The 23,417-nt window shown below is 39.8% G+C and overlaps 1 protein-coding gene and 1 pseudogene across 4 annotated transcripts in view; both read left to right on the top strand.

Annotated features, from left to right (window-relative positions):
* The window catches only part of KCNQ5 (potassium voltage-gated channel subfamily Q member 5), a 567,770-nt gene that overhangs the window by 340,165 nt on the left and 204,188 nt on the right, over positions 1-23,417 (top strand). For all 4 annotated transcript variants that reach the window (XM_077998865.1, XM_028846834.2, XM_077998864.1 and 1 more), the window contains 1 exon segment: positions 22,282-22,372. In XM_077998865.1, the coding sequence (XP_077854991.1) occupies positions 22,282-22,372 (91 nt within the window).
* On the top strand, positions 10,551-13,067 carry LOC100426264 (lysine-rich nucleolar protein 1 pseudogene; annotated as a pseudogene).

Raw genomic sequence — 23,417 nt, 5'->3', positions numbered from 1 at the left:
TACACACAGCATTTACTAGACTTCATTTTACCAGTGAAGAAATTGAAGCTAACAGTAGATCAGAGATTTGTCCAACAGTTCCAACCTAGGAAGCAGTAAAACTAAACTAAACTCTAGGCCTTCTAATGTGTAATTCAATGATAGTTCTACCAAATCTCCCTGGTTCACTAAATCAAACTGAAAAGGAAACACTTTGGCTAACAGAGGAAAACCATAACCACATTCACTGATGTCCCAAATGGGTTGAAAAATGAGTCCCACTTTCTGTAATGAATGGCCCTCAATTAATAATTTATTGGTTATAGTTTATAGGGTTGTCATAGTCATATCACATTGATACGCCTATAAATGTTTTACCATTAGTAAAAAGAAAATTTCAAGATTTGGGAGTCATGGGAAATCTTTGCATCTTCCTCTGAATTTACTGTGAACCTAAAACTTCTCTAAAAAAACCTAAGTCACTCAAAAGAAAAATATGGGCCAACAATAGTTTTTTAAAGATGCCATGGATTTTTTTGTCAAGCATTTTGAATTTTTCTTTTACTGGAGGGAAAAGATTTTGTAGAAATCCTTTGAAAGGCTGAATTATTATGGAAAATAATTTTGAACTTCAAGAACATTAAATTGCTTTGTTTCCCAAAGCTTCGTGGCAAAAAAAAGAAATGCTCTGGAAAACTTTTCAAGCACTTAGAATTTTACAGTGATGTAAAAGTTGTCTGACACCCATTATGGGTAATAGTACCTGGTTAATTTTCTGTTGCTTTTCTTTGAATTACGGTTTTCCACCAAGCAACATTAAACGGGGAAGACAAAGATCAAATACTCTTCTGATCGACTGATGCTCATTTTATCTAATATAAATGACAAAAATGGAATAGTGAAGAACAGAAACAGTTTTTCTGTCACTTGCAGATTGGTATTGGGAACTTGGTTCTGCCAAAGAAATTATGAAATATGTAACATCTCTATCTGCCTCTATTTTTCCTTTGGTTATTTTTGTATTTAAAGAGACAAAAACATTCAATAGTGTACAAAAATTTTTCCCACGTTTTAAATTTATTTTTGAATGATAACCTTTAAATTCACAATAAGTTCTGACATAAAAGTACATTTATGATGGGCCCTTTATCATGAGGACTTGAGTAGGAGGAGACATACGCTGAAAACCTTGCTGAGGGAGAATTAACATTATCTTGCCAGATGAGAGGAGAAATCACATTCTAGCCCTTCGTAATACTCTAAACCAAGGGTTAGCAACCTGTGGACCAAATCCAGCTTTCCACTTGTTTTTGTAAATGAAGTTTTATTAGAACATAATTACACCTATTCATTTACAGTTTATAGCTGCTTTTGCACTACAACTGCAGTGCTGAGTAGCTGCTAGAGAGACCACATGGCTCACAAAATCTAAAATATTTACTATCTGGTCCTTTACAGAAAAAGTTTGTCCACCCCTGCTATAAATCTTTCTCTCTTCCCTTCCTCTCCTACAGATGGCAATAACTAGTGGCACAAAAAAAAAAAAAAGAAAAGAAAGAAAGTCTAGACTCTCTTATGGCAAGAAGTGGAAAATAACGCATTTTTTTCTGGATTGTGCAGGTGATACTTCTGGAACCCTGCCAGCCTCGTGCATTTTCAAGGGCCCAGGAATCGGAAGCCATTTCTGACTCTTTGACAGCATAGCCCTCCTCCCACTACCCTCTAAATAGAAGCATTGACATCAGAGTATCCTAAAACAACTGAATATGGGACATGTTTATTTAGTGCATCCCTGTCAGCTTACTAATTAGAAAACTGAGTTATGTTTCTCTTTTAAAAAATAGGACAGGTGCCCATGAAAACTGAAAATTTAGGGCAAACTATCTATGCTAATAACACTTTCTACTTTTTTTTTTTTTTTTTTAAGATGGAGTCTTTCTCTGTCATCCAGGCTGGAGTGCAATGGCATGATCTAGGCTCACTGAAACCTCGGCCTCCTGGGTTCAAGCAATTCTCCTGCCTCAGCCTCCTGAGTAGCTGGGACTACAGGTGCATGGCACACCCAGCTAATTTTTTGTATTTTAGTAGAGACAGGGTTTCACTGCGTTGCCCAGGCTGTTCTCAAACTCCTGAGCTCAGGCAATCCACTCGCCTCAGCTTCCCAAAGTGCTGGGATTATAGGCGTGAACCACCACTCCCAACCCTAACACTTTCTACTTTACATCTCCCAATGCCATTTAATATGTTTTAGTTTCAACTATGCACCTAAAACAGTAATAACAAAATTTAAGTAAACATCTCTAGAACTTTCAGTGAAGAATAAAATATTATGTTAGGTAAAGCCACATTTTTGTCTTTCTTTTTATCATCCTAATATGTTTCTATCTACATAAAATCATCAACTTCAATTGTTTTGGTCACAAAAAAAAAAAGCTTGATGCTTATCTATATATAGCAGCAGCAAGAAAAAACATACCTTTTTTCTTTACTTACCAGACCCCAGAGGAGTGACTACAGCTTTAAAGCTAACTGTGAATATATTTTTGGAGAGAGGAAGTTTGTGTTGTCTAGTGTCCATCGCTTGCCAACTTTTCTGATCTATAAAATACTCCAGTGACTTCACACACTGATGCTGGCTTTCAGCTTTCTTTTAGCTCTGGTCACCAAGAGCAACAAGTGCCATTGTAGGTCAATCCCTAGCGAAACATCTATCTTCTCTATTCCTTGGGCAGGTACTTTCATGTGTAGTAGTTTCAGAGTTTATGGTTATTACTCTCTGGAGACCATCTGTCTGCTGGGTTTATTTTTTCCTGATGTTGTACCACATCATAAAGTCTACTGCCAAGAGTACTTTACTCAAGAAGATTTTGTTTTCTGCTGTTTTAGTCACTTCACTACTTTATTTCTGTAGGCCAAATCGAGTGGAGAAAATCAGTAGCAATTCCCCACTCCATAGGCCCTATAGCATAACCTGGCTCAGTTTGGTTGCAAATTCTTATTTTGTGATTGCTTTAAAACATTCTCTCACACAAGAAGTGATGGGTCCTCTTGTATATATGTGTAACAAAGAGCTGCACTGAGATTTTCCATGAAATGTAAATGCGCTCAGAAAGCCTTTCCAGGTTTTTTAAAACAAGTGAATTACGTAGGTCTAATCAGTTGAAAGTAACCAAAATTCATAATTGATTTTTATTAGTAAATATAGTACTTTGAAATAGATTTTTATGCTGCATTACCCATGGTTAACAAAAAAAATAGCTTTTTGTTTCCAGGGAAAAATAAGTTTAAGCTTATTTTTATCCTTTCTTACTGTAGTTCCCAATAATCATATTTAAATAAATGTACTCCAGAGTTTCTATTTTTCATTTTCAGATAATATAATGGTTATTATCATATAGTCATAGAAAATTGCAGTGATTAAGTTATTATTTGCCTAATAAATTTACAGCCTTTTTATGGAAAAATGATTCCGGCCAGACAACTGTTGTCAAACATCTTTTAATGTGTTTTCAACCTTTGTCATAGCTCACTTTCTTGCATAAACAGAGCCTTCCAAACAAAGCATGGAAAATTTAATCCACATAGATTCATATTATCACAACTATTACATTGGATTATTTTCCCCAGTGTCAGCATTGACATTAATCTCTTGAGAAGATAACTTTAAAAGGAACACTCACATAGATTTTACAAATGTCTCTTCCTCACCCTTACAAATAACTTTTATTTCATTCACGGCTATAATTAGCACTTCCTCTAAGGCAGCCCTTTTCTCGGTTGTGGATGGGCACACTGTGAATTCATTAGCATGGTAGCCAGGTCAGCAGAGTCATTAGTGGTCATTTTAATGATGACTTGGAATCCCTGCCTGGTCAATTTAACTGAGACTCATTCCCATGTACTGACTGCAGCCAAGAAGCTTCACAATATTACCCATTTATTTAGGCAGCTTCAAATAGTTTCCCAGGAACTGGAGTAACAAGAGGCTGAATGCAGACGTCTGTATGTCAAGAAGTTTCCATGACTAGTGAACCTTGAGCACTTCTCTGTACACATTCAAACCCAACTCTTACGTTCGTTCTTCAAATGGGTTTGCTTAGACCAAGCCTGATTACTTGAACACCTTAAATTTTGCTGGGTATTGTTTCATGTTTTACATTTATAAGTGTTTTGCATTTTAAGCAGGGATTTTATATAAAAAACCAACATAATTCATTATCATAATTGTTATCCATGTTAGTGAAAACTTGTAAAAATTATGTAGCAATTATTTGTCAATTGGGATTTTTAACTCTATTTGGTATTTATTTATTTATTTATTATGTTAAAATACAGATTCTCATTTTGAGGCTATCTCATTTTATTCTTAAAACAATGCTAGAGGAGAGGTAGTGAGGATGTGGAAAGGAGGCCATGTACCTGGGACACAAAGAGTATGAGCTTGGGGATCAGCTGACATCTGACTTGCAGACTGTGGCAGGGGAAGTAGCACGCAGAAGCATCAAGTTTCATTATTATATCACATTATTATGTTACAGCATGATATTATGCAGGAAACAGAAACCAGGCGGACCTGCCTAGAAGGTCTACTCTGGAGAAATGGAAGAATTAATGTTCTAGTGAGGATCTTAAAAGCCAGATGAATGAGTTTGGGTGTGATAGCAAGGTAAAGGAACCATAAGTTTTAAAACAAGGAATTGGCATAATAAAAGCAGTTCCATAGAAAGCAGGGGCCGGAAGGCCTATGCAGGCTGAAGTCCAAATGCACCATTGCTTTGGCTTGATGACTTTAGGGATTTGGGAATTTCACTTACAAATTCAATAAATGTCACCTCTTCAGTGAGAGAGACCTTCCATGACCACTCTGTCCATAAGTTCAACTCTCCCCGCTTCTGCATCCTATTCTCTTTCTCTGCTGTTTTTGTCTCCTTAGCAGTTATCACTTTCAAATACAGTATGCATTTTATTTAATAAAACGTTGTTTATGGCCCATCTTTCCTGCTATAATGTAAGTGCTGTAAGGGCAGGGATTTTTGTCTATTTATTCACTATTATACCTTCAGCACCTAGAACACTGCCTGGCACATAGTAGCCCCTGAATACTACATGTTGAATGCGTGAATGAATTGATTAGTACCAGTACCTATTCTTGATACTGGAAATAAAGTAGTAAATAAGAGACAAAAGTTTTCTGCTCTCATGGAGGGTACATCTTAGTAGAGGATACCAAAATAAACCGAGCTGTAATTCCAAATGGTGCTGTTTGCTCAGAGGAAAATATAACAGAGTTAACAAGAATATAAAATATCAAATAAATGCTCTCCTGTTGCACACATTGAATATCTAACAGTCAAAAAGGCTGTTTTTGTTTCCAGTTTTGAATTCATTATTCCTGAGCGATATACACTGGTTTTTTATCACAGTTATTTTTCCTGGAAAAGAAACAGAAACAGTTTGCAAAAGCAAGAACCTGACTGTGATAGATTTCTAAACTGTAGATATTCCATTCAGCAAGATCATTCCCAGCGATTCCATTCAGCCATGAACTGCATGTCCCATCTACCAGGATGAAAAACATCCTTTTCAACTGCCATCAAAAAGTAGAGACTTTTTATTTGTTTTGACAGGCCAATATCTATTTGGTTCTTTCCACACTGAGTGAGTGTCTTCAAGAAACTCAGACTTCTGATAGGGACTCAGTGATGAGGCAACAATTAAGAAGAGTCTGGACTTTCCCATTCCAAGGCCTCTTCTCAAGGCAGTTGTGATCCTTTTAAAAAACCCAGACTGAAGTAAGTGTACAGAATAAGTACATAGATAAAGAAACACAAAAGTTAGGAATACAATTATTTTTATTATTATACTTTAAGTTCTAGGGTACATGTGTACAACGTGCAGGTTTGTTACATATGTATACATGTGCCATGTTGGTTTGCTGCATCCATTAACTGTCATTTACATTAGGCATTTCTCCTAACGCTATCCCTCCCCCATCCCCCGACCCCACAACAGACCCCACTGTGTGATGTTCCCCTTCCTGTGTCCAAGTGTTCTCATTGTTCTATTCCCACCTATGAGTGAGAACATGTGGTGTTTTTTCTTTTTCTATTGATTGGAATAGTTTCAAAAGGAATGGTACCTGCTCCTCTTTGTACCTCTGGTAGAATTCGGCTGTGAATCCATCTGGTCCTGGACTTTTTTTGGTTGGTAGGCTATTAATTATTGCCTCAATTTCACAGCCTGTTATCGGTCTATTCAGGGATTCAACTTCTTCCTGGTTTAGTCTTGGGTGGGTATATATGTCCAGGAATTTATCCATTTCTTCTAGATTTTCTAGTTTATTTGTGGAGAGGTGTTTATAGCATTCTCTGATTGTAGTTTGTATTTCTGTGAGATCAGTGGTGACGTCCCCCTTATCATTTTTTATTGCATCTATTTGATTCTTCTCCCTTCTTTATTAATCTTGCTAGTGGTCTATCAATTTTGTTGATCTTTTCAAAAAACCAGTTCCTGGATTCATTGATTTTTTGAAGGGTTTTTTGTGTCTCTATCTCTTTCAGTTCTGCTCTGATCTTAGTTATTCCTTGCCTTCTGCTAGATTTTGAATTTGTTAGCTCTTGCTTCTCTAGTTCTTTTAATTGTGATGTTAAGGTGTCGATTTTAGATCTTTCCTGCTTTCTCTTGTGGGCACTTAGTGCTATAAATTTCCCTCTACACACTGCTTTAAATGTGTCCCAGAGATTCTTATTGTGTCTTTGTTCTGACTGGTTTCAAAGAACATCTTTATTTCTGCCTTCATTTCATTATTTACCCAGTAGTCATTCAGGAGCAGGTTGTTCAGTTTCCACATACTTGTGTGGTTTTGAGTGAGTTTCTTAATCCTGAGTTCTAATTTGATCACACTGTGGTCTGAGAGACAGTTTGTTATAATTTCTGTTCTTTTACATTTGCTGAGGAGTGCTTTACTTCCAACTATGTGGTCAATTTTGTAATAAGCGTGATGTGGTGCTGAGAAGAATGTATATTCTGTTGATTTGGGGTGGAGAGTTCTGTAGATGTCCATTAGGTCTGCTTGGTGCAGAGCTGAGTTCAAGTCCTGGATATTCTTGTTAACCTTCTGTCTCATCGATCTGTCTAATATTGACAGTGGGGTGTTAAAGTCTCCCATTATTATTGTGTGGGAGTCTAAGTCTCTTTGTAAGTCTCTAAGGACTTGCTTTATGAATCTGGGTGTTCCTGTATTGGGTGCATATATATTTAGGATAATTAGCTCTTCTTGTTGAATTGATCCCTTTACCGTTATGTAATGGCCTTCTTTGTCTCTTTTGATCTTTGATGGTTTAAAGTCTGTTTTATCAGAGACTAGGAATGCAACCCTGGCTTTATTTTTTCTGCTTTCCATTTGCTTGGTAGATCTTCCTCCATCCCTTTATTTTGAGCCTATGTGTGTCTCTGCACCTGAGATGGGTCTCCTGAATACAACACACTGATGGGTCTTGACTCTTTATCCAATTTGCCAGTCTGTGTGTTTTAACTGGGGCATTTAGCCCATTTACATTTAAGGTTAATATTGTTATGTGTGAATTTGATCCTGTCATTATGATGTTAGTTGGTTATTTTGCCCATTAGTTGCTGCAGTTTCTTCCTAGCATCAATGGTCTTTACAATTTGACATGTTTTTTCAGTGGCTGTTACCGGTTGGTTGTTCCTTTCCATGTTTAGTGCTTCCTTCAGGGTCTCTTGTAAGGCAGGCCTGATGGTGACAAAATCTCTCAGTATTTGCTTATCTGTAAAGGATTTTATTTCTCCTTCACTTATGAAGCTTAGTTTGGCTGGATATGAAATTCTGGGTTGAAAATTATTTTCTTTAAGAATGTTGAATATCTGCCCCACTCTCTCCTGGCTTGTAGAGTTTCTGCCGAGAGATCCGCTGTTAGTCTGATGGGCTTCCCTTTGTGGGTAACCCGACCTTTCTCTCTGACTTCCCTTAATATTTTTTCCTTCATTTTAACCTTGGTGAATCTGACATTATGTGTCTTGGGGTTGTTCTTCTCAAGGAATATCTTTGTGGTATTCTCTGTATTTCCTGAATTTGAATGTTGGCCTGTCTTGCTAGGTTGGGGAAGTTCTCCTGGATAATATCCTGAAGAGTGTTTTCCAACTTGGTTCCATTCTCCCTGTCACTTTCAGGTACACCAATCAAATGTGGATTTGTCTTTTCACATAGTCCCACATTTCTTGGAGGCTTTGTTCATTTCTTTTTACTCTTTTTTCTCTAAACTTCTCTTCTCACTTCATTTCATTAAATTTGATCTTCAATCACTGATACCCTTTCTTCCACTTGATCAAACAGGCTGTTGAAGCTTGTGCATACCTCACGTAGTTCTCATGCCAAGGTTTTCAGCTTCATCAGGTCATTTAAGGTCTTCTCTACACTGTTTATTCTAGTTAGCCATTTGTCTAATCTTTTTTCAAGGTTTTTAGCTTCCTTGCCATGGGTTTGAACATCTTCCTTTAGCTCAGAGAAGTCTGTTATTACTGACCTTCTGAAGCCTACTTCTGCCAACTCGTCAAAGTCATCTCCATCCAGCTTTGTTCCATTGCTGGTGAGGAGCTGCAATCCTTTGAAGGAGAAGAGGTGCTCTGCTTTTTAGAATTTTCAGCTTTTCTGCTCTGGTTTCTCTCCACCTTTGTGGTTTTATCTACTTTTGGTCTTTGATGATGGTGATCTACAGATGGGGTTTTGGTATGGATGTCCTTTTTGTTGATGTTGATGCTATTCCTTTCTGTTTTTTAGTTTTCCTTCTAACAGTCAGGTCCCTCAGCTGCAGGTCTATTGGATTTTGCTAGAGGTCCACTTCAGACCCTGTTTTCCTGGGTATCACCAGCAGAGGCTGCAGAACAGCAATATTGCAGAATAGTAAATATTGCTGCCTGATCCTTCCTCTGGAAGCTTCATCCCAGAGGGACATCTGGCTGTATGAGGTGTCAGTCGGCCCCTACTGGGAAGTGTTTCCCAGTTAGGCTACATGGGGGTGAGGGACCCACTTGAGGAGGCAAGTGTGTCCATTCTCAGATCTCAGACACCATGCTGGGAGAACCACTGCTCTCTTCAGAGTCATCAGACAGGGACGTTTAAGTCTGCAGAGGTTTCTGTTGCCTTTGTTCAGCAATGTCCTGCTCCCAGAGGTTGAGTCTACAGAGGCAGGCAGGCCTTGTTGAGCTGCGGTGGGCTTCACCCAGTTTGAGCTTCCTGGCCACTTTGTTTACCTACTCAAGCCTCAGCAATGGTGGATGCCCCTCCCCGAGCCAGGCTGCCGCCTCACGGTTTGATCTCGGACTGCTGCGCTAGCAGTGAGCAAGGCTCCATGGGTGTGGGACCCACCAAGCCAGGCACGGGATATACTCTCCTGGTGTGCCATTTGCTAAGACCATTGGAAAAGCCCAGTATTTGGGAGGCAGTGTCCTGATTTTCCAGGTACAGTCTGTCATGGCTTCCCTTGGCTAGTAAATGGAAATCTCCCAACCCCTTGTGCTTCCTGGGTGAAGCGATGCCCTGTCCTGCTTCAGCTCGCCCTCCATGGGTTGCACCCACTGTCCAACCGGTCCCAATGAGATGAACCAGGTACCTCAGTTGGAAATGCAGAAATCACCCATCTTCTGTGTTGATCACGCTGGGAGCTGCAGACCAGAGCTGTTGCTATCTGTCCATCTTGGAACCAATCCCAACAATTTTTTTTAATAACAGTAAAAACAAGAAATGTGAAGCCCCAGAGAAGGCCTGTAAGAAGAGCAAGAAGTCAAGCACAGTGGCTCACACCCGTAATACCAGCACTTTGGGAGGCCAATGCAGGAAGATCACATTAGATCAATAGTTAGACCAGCCTGGGCAACACAGTGAGACTCTGTTGCTACAAAAATGTTTGTCTAAATAACCGGGCATGGTGGCATGTGCCTGTGGTCCTAGATACTTGGGAGGCTGAAGCAGGAGGATTGCATGAGCCCAGATGTTCAAGGCTGCAGTGAGCTATATGATCTGGCCACTGTACACCAGTGTGGGCAACAGAGCAATATGTTGTGACACATGCACCAAAAAAAACAGAAGCCAGAAAGAACATAAGAATAAACCAATCTTGTTCACACAGCAATTCTCCAAAGAACTCAGATTTTTTACTCTGTGTTTTTAAATATTGAGAAAATGGAAGACATGTAACTAACAGCATATTTTTAACAATTTAAAAAACCACAGTCATCAAGAGTAATTTCAAATGAGCTGAAAGCCAGATAAACCACAACATTCCCCTGTCCCCAAAAAGGACTTTTTAAAATTACAGGAATAGAGAAGAAATAATCCTACTTGTTGGTGGTCAGTATTGTTACATTAACACCAAGAGATCAGAGCTATTAAAATCCTAACCTATTCTTAATTTTCCATCAAAAAGCCTGATTTTCCACCACAAAATGCAAATGAAAACCACAATGATATTTCATCTCACACTAGTCAGAACAGCTAGTATTAAAAAGTCAGAAAACAACAGATGCTGGTGAGGCTGTGGAGAAAAGGGACCACTTATATACTATCAGTGGGAAGCTAAATTAGTTTAGCTACTACAGAAAGCAGTTTAGAGATTTCTTAAAGAACTTAAAACAGAGAGCTACCATTTGACCCAGCAATACCATTACTGGGTATATACCCAAAGGAAAATTGATCATTACACCAAAAAGACACATGTACTCCTATGTTCATTGCTACACTATTCACAACAGCAAAAATATGGAGTCAACTAGCTGCCCATCAATGGTGGATCGGATAAAGAAAATGTGGAGGCCAGGTACAGTGGCTCATGCCTGTAGTCCCAGCACTCTGGGAGGCCAAGGCAGTTTAATCATGAGATCAGGAGTTCGAGACCAGCCTGGCCAATGTGGTGAAACCCCATCTCTACTAAAAATACAAAATATTAGCTGGGCCTGATGATGGGCACCTGTAATCCTAGCAGGAGGCTGAGGCAGGATAATCAGTTGAATCTGGCAGGCAGAGGTTGCAGTGAGCCAAGATCGCACCATTGCACTCCAGCCCAGGTGACAGTGTGAGACTCCATCTCAAAAGAAAAAAGAAAGAAAGAAAGAAAATGTGGAACACATATACCATGGAATACTACACAGCCATAAAAAACAATGAAATTGGGGTCACAGTGGAGCAGGCTCTCACGTGGAGGTGGGGAAGTTTGGCCCATCGGAATGATCACCAAGACACACAAAGTAGACCTGGGCCCTGGGCTCCCAGAGAGAGAAAGAAGAAAGTGGTCAAAGAACCAGAGACTCAATACTCAATTTTAAACAATGATGATTACTTTGCCAATGTTTCTCCTATAAAAGCCACATCGCCCTCTAAAAGTGTGGTCCATGGGAAGGTACCTGAGATGTCTCTAGTGAAGAAAAGAAGAAAAAGAAGGGTGTCAGCACCCTTTGCGAGGAGCACGTAGAACCTGACACGCTGCGTGCCAGACGGCCAGAGAAGTCACCCAGCCCCAGGAAGCAGGTGCTTGGTCGCTTGGAGTTCCTCTGTGGGGAAAAGAAAAAGAAGTCACCTCCAGCCATGTTCCATGCCTCTGGCGTGAAAACCTCCCCAGACCTCAGACAGGGTGAAGAGGAAACCACAAGAAGGAAACAAAGGGGGCCCAGGACCCCTCAGTCCAGGATCCTTGATTCTGCAAGGCTGGTGATGCTGCCAACACCTGCTCAGTGGGGAAGAAGGGTGAGGAACAGGCAACCTTGGGGCAGATAAGGGAAGCAGAAGAGCCCCAGGGAACACAGTGGGAAGGTGAAGAAGAAGAAAAAAAAATCCACCAGGAGGGAGACGCCCTCCCAGGCCACTCCAAGCCTTCCAGGTCCATGGAGAGCAGCCCTAGGAAAGGAAGTAAAAAGAAGCCAAAGTTGAGGATCCGGAATACATCCACCCCCATAGGAAATGGCCCTAAGGCCCCCGCAAAGAAAACGATGAAGTCCAAGAAGGTAGAGCAGCCAATCATTGAGGAGCCAGCTCTGAAAAGGAAGAAAAAGAAGAAGAGGAAAGAGAGTGGAGTAGCAAGAGATCCTTGGAAGGAGGAAACAGACACGGACTTAGAGGTGGTGTTGGAAAAGAAAGGCAACATGGACGAGGCGCACATAGACCAGGTGAGGCGAAAGGCCTTGCAAGGAGAGATCCATCGCGAGTCAGGCAAAATGGAAGCTTCTGAAACCAGGAAGTGGAGGGGAACCCAGTTTGGCCAGTGGGATACTGCTGATTTTGAGAACGAGGAACAGAAACTGAAGTTTCTCAAACTTACGGGTGGCTTCAAAAACCTGTCCCCTTCGTTCAGCCGCCACCCCTCTCCACACTCCCCAGCACGATTGCAAGGCCCAACATGGCCCTCAGCAAGAAGGCGGCCGACAGCCTGCAGCAGAACCTGCAGCAGAACCTGCAGCAGGACTATGACCCGGCCTTGAGCTGGAAGTACAGCCGCGGAGCCAATCTCGACTTCTCCACCGCCCCCAACAAGATCTTTTATATTCACAGGAACGCTTCCAAGTTAGTCAAGCTGGAAGATTAAACTCTAGAGTTTTGTCCCCTCAAAACTGCCACAATTGCTTTGATTATCCCATTTATGCTGGAGGTTACAAATTTTTTGTATGAAAAATCAGATCTTGGTAATGACCTTGAGCAGTAGGATATAAATAACTCCCATAAACGTAGCGTTCCAATAATGGAACACTAGGCATAAATGGGTTATTCAGTTGTGCTGATGAAAGCCATCTGGCAGTTGGCTCACACTGAACACCTGTGGAGACTAAGGACAAGGACAACTATCTTGATGGGCTTGGATGAATTGGGGAGAGGCAGCTTATGTTTCGGGAGCCAGGAGAACAAGTGAGTGGCTAAAACCTCCTGTTTTCTGTGTTAAACATTCCGTCCCTGTTTGAGACATCAGTGTGTACAGATGACCTTTGTTGAGTGTTTAGCAGGTGCTAGGCACATACTAGTGTTTTCCTTAATGTATTTAATCTTCATAATTATGAAATGGGTGCCATTATTATCCCCAACTTATAGATGAGGCAACTGAGATTCTGGGATAAAGTAATAAAATTCCCTGGGATCACCCAACCACTAAAAACAAACAAACAAACAAAAGAATGAAATCATGTCCTTTGTCCCAGCATGGATGGAACAGGAGGCCAAAGTCCTAAGCAAATTAGTATAGGAACAAAAAAAACAAATACCGGATGTTCTCACTTATACGTGGATGCTAAATGTTGAGTACCCATGGTCATAAACATGAGAATAACAGACACTGCTGACTACTAAAGGGAAGGGGAAGGAGAGGGGCATGGTTCAAAAAACTACCTACTGGGTACTGTGATGACTACCAGAGTGTAATATACCCATGTAATAAATCTGTACATGTACCCCCTCTATCTAAAAACTTGGGGGAAAAAAAGCATGATTTTCTTTTTTTACACTAAAAGGGATTTTTTAAAATATGATTAAGAGAAACAATGAAAATATGAGATTGGAAAATTGTTGACTATTAATGAGTTCATATTTTTGCATCTAGATTTGTATCATAAGGCATCAAAGTATTCGAAGATGAAACTGAAGAACTTTCATTAATAATTTCTCATCATATTTTAGCTTTTACTTTAGGTTCAGGGGTATGATAAATTTTAATAAATCTTGAAAAAATGTAATGAATGACAAATGACCAGAGAGAGAAAAAATATCCTGAGTGTCAAAAAGGAGTAAAATAGGAGGCCCTGGGCTTTGTATATTGATAAGCTCAATAAGAATTCCTAGAAATATTCTAGACAGAATATTAAGCAAATGATTTATAATAAACTTGAGGGCCAGGCACAGTGACTCATGCTTGTAATCCCAGCACTTTGGGAGGCCGAGGCGGGTGGATCACTTCAGGTCAGGAGTTCAAGACCAGCCTGACCAACACGGTGAAGCCCCATCTCTACTAAAAATACAAAATTAGCCAGTCATGGTGGTACACGCCTGGAGTCCCAACTACTTGGGAAGCTGAGGCAGGAGAATCGCTTGAACCTGGGAGGCGGAGGTTGCAGTAAGCTGAGATCGCACTATTGCACTCCAGCCTAGACAACAAGAGCGAAACTCTCTCTCAAAAAAAAAGGAAAGAACAACCATCATTACTAGAAAATAACATAAATTCATTAAGAGCAAAAAAATTACATTACATAATGCTTATTTCTTATTTTGATAGGTTAACCAGATTGCTACATCAGGAGAATAGAGTAGATAATGTCTTGATTTCAGCAAAGTACTGATAAGTGCTTTATAATATCTTTGAGGGAAAGAAAGAGAAATTCAGGTAGGATGATAATAGTCTTGGGAGAAGAGGTTCCTGATGGGGGGGGCTCCAAAGTCAAGACATGGTGTTTGTAAAGAAATCTGAAAGATAAGGGTAGGACATTAGGAGGTCCTTGTTTAGGGAGTGGGTAGTTCATGCTAGGAATAAAAGAATCAAGATTACCATAGTAATATGTAAATGTAACAAATATAAAGGCTTTCCAGAAATCCAAGTGAGCAAAATCTACTCATTTTCATTTAAGTTCAATCTGAATCAATGGTGTCATTTAGTTCTGTAAAAAGAATGCAGCTTTAGATTGAATACTCCCATTTCAAAGAAAGAGTAGTAATACACAAAAACGCATCTTTATGGTTTTTGTTATTTGGTCAAATATATCCTGAATACCTTGTAACGTGCAGAAAACATCTGTGGCTGCTTACATAATATATGTAGTGTAAGTGGATGAAAATAAGCAAAGGTTTGTCTTCCCATTTAACTGAAAGTCCTGGTTAGGATGCGGACTATGCCTGAGTTCCCAGTTCCTGGTACAATGTAAATATTTGTGATTGATATAATACAGCGAAAGTAAGATAATGATAGAACAGTGCAAAGAAATTGGGAATGAAGTTAACCTGTAAAAATGTATGCCAGAATGATCTGAGACACTATTACTATTTGTAATGTGGGTCCCAAATTCACCTTTGAGCCTCCTGGCAAGGAAACAAATATGCTAAAAGATCACAGTCTCCAAAACCTAAAACTTCATCCTCTTTGCCAGAAGCAACATGTTAATAGATTTTTCTTGCAGTAAAATCCTGAGAGAAATTTCTCACAGGATGCCTCACTGAGCAAATACAATGTGAAATACGGAGAAATTCTTAAAGTACAGTAAGCTGCTTAAATGTTTTTTACTCCTTCTTAAGGAAATAGCAGAAAATCCAATACAGTTTAGTGAAAGTAATTCCTTTAGGGACCAAAGTAGTAGGGTCCAAGTACACAGATTGCCAGTGGTCAGCTTTGCTCCAGGCCCCGTGGTGTGGTAAGAAAAGTACAAGAAAATAAGTGATTGCATATCCTTGAGACAGTCTTTTTTGAAACAAAACTTTTGCTGTAGCTGAGCAGTATCAAGTTTAAATCTGTATTCCCCCGCAAGAATGGAAAATGCAGATATTTACTGTTGGTGATTAAATGCCAATTCTTTTGCTTACACTGAAGAATGAGAATGAGTCTGAGTCCCACTTTGAGGGATACAGTAACAAACTGGGCAAAGGTAAAGAACAGTGACAAGGAGAATGACACATCAGGACATAATTTCGTATGTAAAGTAGACAGCAAACTGGGCTTGGTATATTGAATCTGAAGACCAACAGGGAAGTCATGATAAAACCAGCCTCAAACATCTGGAGAACTCTCTTAGGGAGGAAGGCGCACACGTCCTCTGTGGTCCAGAATCTGACCAACGAGTAAAGGTCCCAGACAAGGAGAACGAACTCAGGAGAAAATCATTTTCCAACAGTAGAGCTGTCTGCAACAGGGCTATGCCGCCGTAAAATGATGGGAGGGGCCCGATTGCTGGAGGGGTTTAGAGAGAGACTGCACAAGTGTCTATCAGTGATGTTTCAAAAATAATCCCTGTCCTCAAAGGGAGACTGAATCAGAAATCCTTCTGGCCACACGAATTCTCTGATCCTGGGGTGAGAAGGCATGCTCCATCTCTGTCTATGCAGAATCCACTGACTGCTCTGAGGGAAATCTCTTGAACTGTTTATGGGTTCTGTTGCCATCTCCTAGCTTGCTTACATTAGCCATAGTCCTCTAAAGAAACACTAAGCAAGCAGAAACCATGCTTTACCATATCCTCCAATTTCCTTTTAACAACCCACATGTAAAATGCAACATTTCATTCTTTAAAAACTGTTTGCTGATGACACTATTTTTAAAACTTCACAGGCTGGGCAAGGGGGCTCACGCCTGTAATCCCAGCACTTTGGGAGGAGGAGGCAGGCGGATCACAAGGTCAGGAGATCGAGACCATCCTGGCTAACGTGGAGAAACCCTGTCTCTACTAAAAATATAAAACAAAACAAAACAAAATAAAAAAAATTAGCCAGGCGTATTGGGGGGCGCCTGTAGTCCCAGCTACTGGGGAGGCTGAGGCAGGAGAATGGCGTGAACCCAGGGGCGGAGCTTGCAGTGAGCGGAGATGGCACCACTGCACTCCAGCCTGGGTGACAGAGCAAGACTCTGTCTCAAAAAAAAAAAAAACTTCACAGATTTCAGTGATAGTATTTATTGATTAGGGTCTTTGTTAATATTTAAGGTTCATTGCACTTTAAAAGCAGAATCGTGCAGTGTTCTAATCAAGTATTCCAAGTCACCACTAAAGATACCAAAAATGTCATATTTAATTTTTATTGCTTTGCAATGGAAGCTGGGGTGTGCTCTGAGTAGATCTCAGGTGCCAAATGCACTTCTCTTGTGGAAACATTATGCATAAAGGATATTTTGCAAAGTACCAAGTTTAGAAAGAAAGGTAAATTTAGGATGCCGGAAGAAATAAATGACTCTAGTACTTCTCTCTGTTGATGAAGTTTTGATTTCATTAGGTGGCCTGTCTTCCAGGCAAAGTGCTGTGCTGGGTCAGCTATAGTCTCTAATGTCAGCATGTACACTGCAGTCATCATAATTCATGAAACGCTCTCAAGGTCCCCTGTCAAATGCACTGAAGAGCATACTTCATCAAAGCAGTACTTTAAAATTTATGAAAAGTCAGAAGCAGGGTTGAATTTCCTTTGGAAGTTATTTCTGAAGAATTGTTTTCTTAAAATATTCTATATCTTCTTCCTGTTAGCATCTTTTATTTTAATCCCATGGTTCCATTCCATTTAAAACATTTAAGGGCCAAGCGCAGTGGCTCACGCCTGTAATCCCAGCACTTTGGGAGGCCGAGGCAGGCAGATCACAAGGTCAGGAGATCGAGACCATCCTGGCTAACACGGTGAAACCCCATCTTTACTAAAAATACAAAAAATTAGCCGGGTGTGGTGGCGGGCGCCTGTAGTCCCAGCTACTCGGGAGGCTGAGGCAGGAGAATGGCATGAACCCGGGAGGCGGAGCTTGCAGTGAGCCGAGATCATGCCACTGCACTCCAGTCTGGGCGACAGAGTGAGACTCCATCTCAAAAACCAAAAAAAAAAAAAAATTTAAGATCTCCCCTCCCTCAAAACTTTCTTAATAAGTATAACTAACTTACATGGGCCATTATGCCATGGAATGCTTATAGTCTGCCAAAATGCTTGCAGAGAGCACCTTCTAGGTGGAAACGTGTGGTTGCTTCAATCAGCAAAGCCTACTCTGTTGATTTGCCTGTTGTATCACGCTAAGTTCAGGGAGATGTCTACTTGAAACCTCAGTTCCATTTCTCCTTTCTTCATTGCATCATTCACAATTGTTTGTGAGTGCCTGGGGATTGTGCATTTGTGTGCATGACAATGGGGTAACTTGCTATGGTTCATTCAGCAGAGCTTTTCTGAATGTTTTATTTTCACATCATTTTCATTCTTTCTAAATGAATCTGTGCTCGATGCACTAGTTCTGGAAGCTGGACATCATCTGTTATACAAGCACCCATGAGATTCCCAAGTCAAGCTTTTTGTCAAATTAAATCTGACAAATTGATTCTTAATTAACCCACAAGAAATGCTGATGATAGTTTTCTTGAGTAAACATAGAGTCCTTTGAGCTGGTAATATTTAAATTTTTCATAAATTTCCTTCTTTTTGTCTTACAATAATCAGTGCCTTCCAAATAAAAAGTTTTGGATAAAAGATCTAGATCAAAATGAATTTCCTCAGAAACAAAATATAAATGATGGTTTCAGGCAAAATAAAGGCCAATAGCTGTTCCAGACTAATTTTGAAGGAACATCCATCTTTTGATACGTCAGGATTAATATATACATGGAAAAACATTCATATTTTTTAAACTGATCATAAAGCTGACAGGTGCAAAAATGGTCCCTCTTCCAGCCCCATCTTACCAATTCTCAATTACAGATGTCTTAATTTTTATGTGTGTCATGGGCACTTTGGCAATCTTGTGGAAACGATGAACCATTCCTCAAATATATGTGACTACAAAAGGAAAAAATATGTTGAAATCTATTATTAAAACATTACACAAATTTGCAATATGGCAATGCATATGCTTCTTCATTATAAACAACCCCTAGCAGTGGGGCTAATTGCTACATAATCTTGAAATGATGAGCAAAATCAATATGCAAGATGAAACAATTAGGGTTTCATCTACAACTGTAAAATGGGATTTTAAAATCTGTAATTTTTGTGAGGAACAAAGTCACAAGTACTGCTAATACCATCATGATCTATTGTCGTGGTTAGTGAAAGATAAACACATAATTCTTCCCCCCTATGTTCACAACCCCCTAAATTTTACACACAGATCCCCTAGAGAACCATGGACTCCACATTAGGATAGTCTGATCCCAGTGACTCTTGCCTCTGCTTCTACTTGTATTCAACCACTAGAGGGGTGCACTGGGGTCATGGTCAGTCATCAGCATGCACGGGATCCTCAGAAGCAATGGTGTCAGCAGAACTACACACAAACCCCACTATGTCACTGCCAATGAGCCCAACATCTGAACACTGTCACCTTAGAGGGGTCACTCTGTGTCAGTTCAGTGTTTTCTCCAGCCAGAAAGTCTGCCTCTGGCAATGGTACCAAGAGCTAATTCAGAGCAGAATGTGTTCATTGTTCTCCATGATGTCATTTGCCAAATGAAAGAAGTGGTTCTAGAATATCCTCCATGCTTATTTACCAAAACTTTATATGCTTTGTCTGCGCTGTCAGGATAACATATTCCATACATTTACTTCTTCTGGGGGGGTGGAAAATACTTCCATATCTCCAGCTAGAATTTGTACCTGAGATTTAAATCCACATTTCCACTTGGATGTCTAAAACTAGATTTATCCTCTTCTCCCCAAAACCAGTTTCTCCTTCTGACTTTGACTTTTCTTCTCCTAACTTGTATGGTCATCTCAGACTTTCCAGCCACCACACCCACTTTCCAGACTCTGCTCCTCAATTTACAGCATCCCTTTAGTCTCCCTCTTTATTCCATTCTCATTTCTACCATGTTCATTTACAGCCTAACCTGGATTCACTGTTACCCTTGTTCCTGCCTCTCACGACTCAGATCCATTCTTTACACACTGCTGCCAACTTAATTTTCCCAGAAGGCAACTCTGATGACCCTTTTATCCTGTCCAGAAATCTTCAATGGCTCCCCATTTTCTACTGAACTAAATGCAGACTCTGCCCTATAAGCCTCTCCTCCACTTGGCTCCAGACTCCCAGTTCAGCCACCTGTTTCACCCTGTTCTGCAAACTTTGATAATTCTTGTTCCATGAAACAGAGAGCAAATAACTTGCCTCATTCGTTTTCTGACTTGCTGCCTTTCACATTTTGTACCCTCCTTGTAGGATTCAAATATTGACGAAGAAGAAACTAGCAATAAGGTGTATTTTGAACACAGACATAGAGATTATAAAACTGTCACTGAGATGCTCTCAAAGGAGGAAAATATCTTAATGATTAAATAATCTCCTGCTCATTTTCCAAGTGTTTTCTGGTAAACCTGGACTTGGTGGGGAAGCGGAGAGAGTATCCAGATAATGGCTACTCGCCAGAGGAGAACATCTATCACTGTCATCTGATGCCACATCATCCTCCCAACTACCTTAGCAATCCTTGTATTTCACTTTCTCATTTGTAGCTTGGGGGTCAGGTAGGTGCACTGGATTTTGACCACTAGTTTACAAATTTTAGTCCATTAGGACCAACTTAAAATATAATCCACAGTATCCTGAATCATTAGATGCATGAATCAAAAGTAGGATGATGCCAGACACACTTTGGGATGCTGAGTTGGGAGGATCCCTTGAGACCAGGAGTTCAAGACCAGCCTGAGTAACATGGTGAGACCCTGTCCCTACAAAAATTTTTTTTAAAAATTAGCCAGGCCTGCTGGCCTGTGCCTATAGTCCCAGCTACTCAGAAGGCTGAGGTGGGAGGATGGCTTGAACTCTAGGAGTTCAAGGTTAAAGTTACAATGAGCTATGAATGCACCACTGCACTCTAGCCTGGTCAACAAAGAAAGACCCTATTTCTAAAAAAATAAAAATGAGAAATAAAAAAGCATGATGAATCACCAACATCACGTATTAGGTTTTTTCCACTAGCCGACTCCTTCCTCTTGGAGACTTCTTCCGTTTAGAATGGCAACCCCTTCCCCCTCAGTTTGAGGAGATAGAGAAGTGTCTGCCTGAGCTGAGAATGTTACCACCATTATCTCTGATGCTTATTCAGCAGCACTGTGTAGAGGCTTAGACTACACAGTGCTTAGATTCTCTTTCTGCTACACATCCTTGGATGAGCTACAAATGTTAATTCTCAGTTTTCATATCTGGAAAATGGGGATTATAATATTTTGTATCCCATAGATTTCTGGGGATAACGTAGAGATAATGGATAATATAAGGAGAATGAGGAGAATGCATTTAAAAGGGGCTTAGCACATTGTCCAGCTTATAGGAACCACTCTATGAATGTTAGTCATTATCATCAGCATAGAAAACATGTTGAGATAAATATAAGGAAACAAGGAATAGATGAGGTGGGGTCGACAAACATTTCTGTGGGCCTTACTGTCCCTGTTGTAACTACTCAGTTCTGCAATCATAGCATGAAAGCAGTCATAGACAATACATAAATGAATGAGTGTGACTGTGTGCTGATAAAACTTTATTTACACAAACAGGCATTAGGAGCCAGATTTATCCTGTAGGCATAATTAACCAAACTCTGGCTATACTGCCCAAACCCTGACCTTTGGGAACTTCCAATCAAGTATGGTAGTAAGTCTTGTAAGACTTTTCAGGGGAAGCAAGGAGGAGTCAGGGACTAACTTTACCATCATCCAGAGGAGCATAGAAACTTGGTATTTTAAAACAGCTTACTGTATGAATTTCCCAGAGATGAACAAAAGTAAAAAATATAGCCTAGAGCAAGTAGCTCAGGTTTTTTGTTTTTTAATCCTGCCTTTCAAATAAGTAACTTCAACTTTGAAACAGAACCTTCCCTTTTAGTAGACATTTTCCTTGGAAACTCAGCTCCCGCCTTGATCCTAGAAGTTACACATTTATAGGAATAAAAATGTCTGTAGATTAATTGGTAGACAATACCTGATCCTGACTTCTGTTCCTTATCCTTATATATGAATAGACAGAGCTAAGAAGTCATTTATCCAGCAGTTTGACTAAAAGGAAATGGAAAGTGCATGGATAGCAGAGGAAATCATTCACTTCCTTTTCTATTCTTTTTATTAATATATGATCTTATTATTAATAACATAAAGGAATAGCAAATGAGAATCCATGAGCAATATCAGACCCTGAAAATAAGCTGGTGGCTCAGTATCAACCAATGAGGACACTTGATAGTTTAGCAAAGTTGCCAAACAGGAGACAGACTCTGCTCCTTTAAAAGAAGAGTGACTGTGGCGTGTGCTCCCCAGATAGGAGAGCAAAAACATACTTTCTGGGCCTCTCTCAGGATCATTGTTTGGGAAGGAAGTTGTATGGGAAATTCACAAACTCTTAGATGTTAACATTTTAATGCAGCATGCCACACACAAACTCACAAACACAACCTTTTTTTCATCAATAAAGTTGCAGAGGAGCCCCATTTGCACTGTATATCATACTGTATTTTAATATCCAAAATGGCTAGTCCCTTCCAGAGTTTTTATGACTTAATGTGTGCTAATTTAATGGGCCTGGTGCTTTATTCATTTGAAGCAAGAAATTAAGTCTGTGATAATAAAGCAAGGTTCTTATCAGATTTCTCTTTTTTGTTGTTTTACAGTTTTCTCCTTGTCTTTGGTTGCTTGATTTTGTCAGTGTTTTCTACCATCCCTGAGCACACAAAACTGGCCTCAAGTTGCCTCTTGATCCTGGTAAGTGAAACATGAACAAGAACGTACCTGAATGTTATATAAGAACTGCCTATAACATTTGTACTATGCATCTTATCCTACAAAAAAATTCTATCTAAAAAAGAGTTACTGTGAAATATAAAAGTTTCAAAGATTACTGAAACATTTGCCCACCAATTTAACATGTAGTCAATCCTTAGAAATACATAGAAATGTTCAGGATTGCTATTACACAGCAATATCTGGTGTTATAGATATATCATAAATAGAAGGCAATGTTAGAAAGCAGTTTTGAGTATGTTTATCTATGCTAATAAACAAATTATATAAGAAGAGTCACTATCTATGAGGCCTCTCATTACATTGTGAAAGACTATAGAGTAGAGAGCATTTTCCAATAACTGTAATTCGGCAGTAGCTAAATATAATTGGCTAAGAACTATGAACATATGGCACCTCATAAGAAAATAGAAGTCTCCTTCATGCTCTTTTCTACCAACACACTGCATTAGGAGTTTTGCTGCTAATGCAGTTACCTGGTGATAAATTCTGCAGTTTGCTCTGTTGCCATTATGCTGTCAATCCTCAAGCACACAGAATTGCTCGATTCACTTTAAAATGGAAAAAGACCCCAAGATAATTTTATCTGAATTATTCTGAGCCTTTTAAGCTCTCATACTTTCTATTACAACTAAACTATAGCACTGTACACTCAAATCACATCTGATTGAAAGTTTGGTTCATTTTCAACTATTTTAACCCACTCACTTTGTCCAAAATTATCAGATTTGACAGTCTTAGAGCTATTTGAATGAACTACAAACTGGAACAGCTCACTGTTTCTGTAGAGCCTAGGGGTATACAGAAGCAGGGGGAGGAAAACGGTAAGATGGTTTACGTGCCCTAATAAGCAGAGATTGGTTATGTTACAGCAATAAATATTGAATATGAAAAAATTGTTACTACCACGAAGGCAGAAACTGAAAGATTTCAACTCATATAACCTGAGAGAAGGGCAGATGCTTTTCCTACCTTTGCTTTCAGATGGCTAGTTTGTACTTAAGGT

Source organism: Macaca mulatta, chromosome 4 (genome assembly GCF_049350105.2).
Source record: "Macaca mulatta isolate MMU2019108-1 chromosome 4, T2T-MMU8v2.0, whole genome shotgun sequence".
NCBI lineage: Eukaryota > Metazoa > Chordata > Mammalia > Primates > Cercopithecidae > Macaca > Macaca mulatta.
Note: the sequence above shows the minus strand (reverse complement) of the source record. Positions and strands in the feature narration are given on the sequence as shown.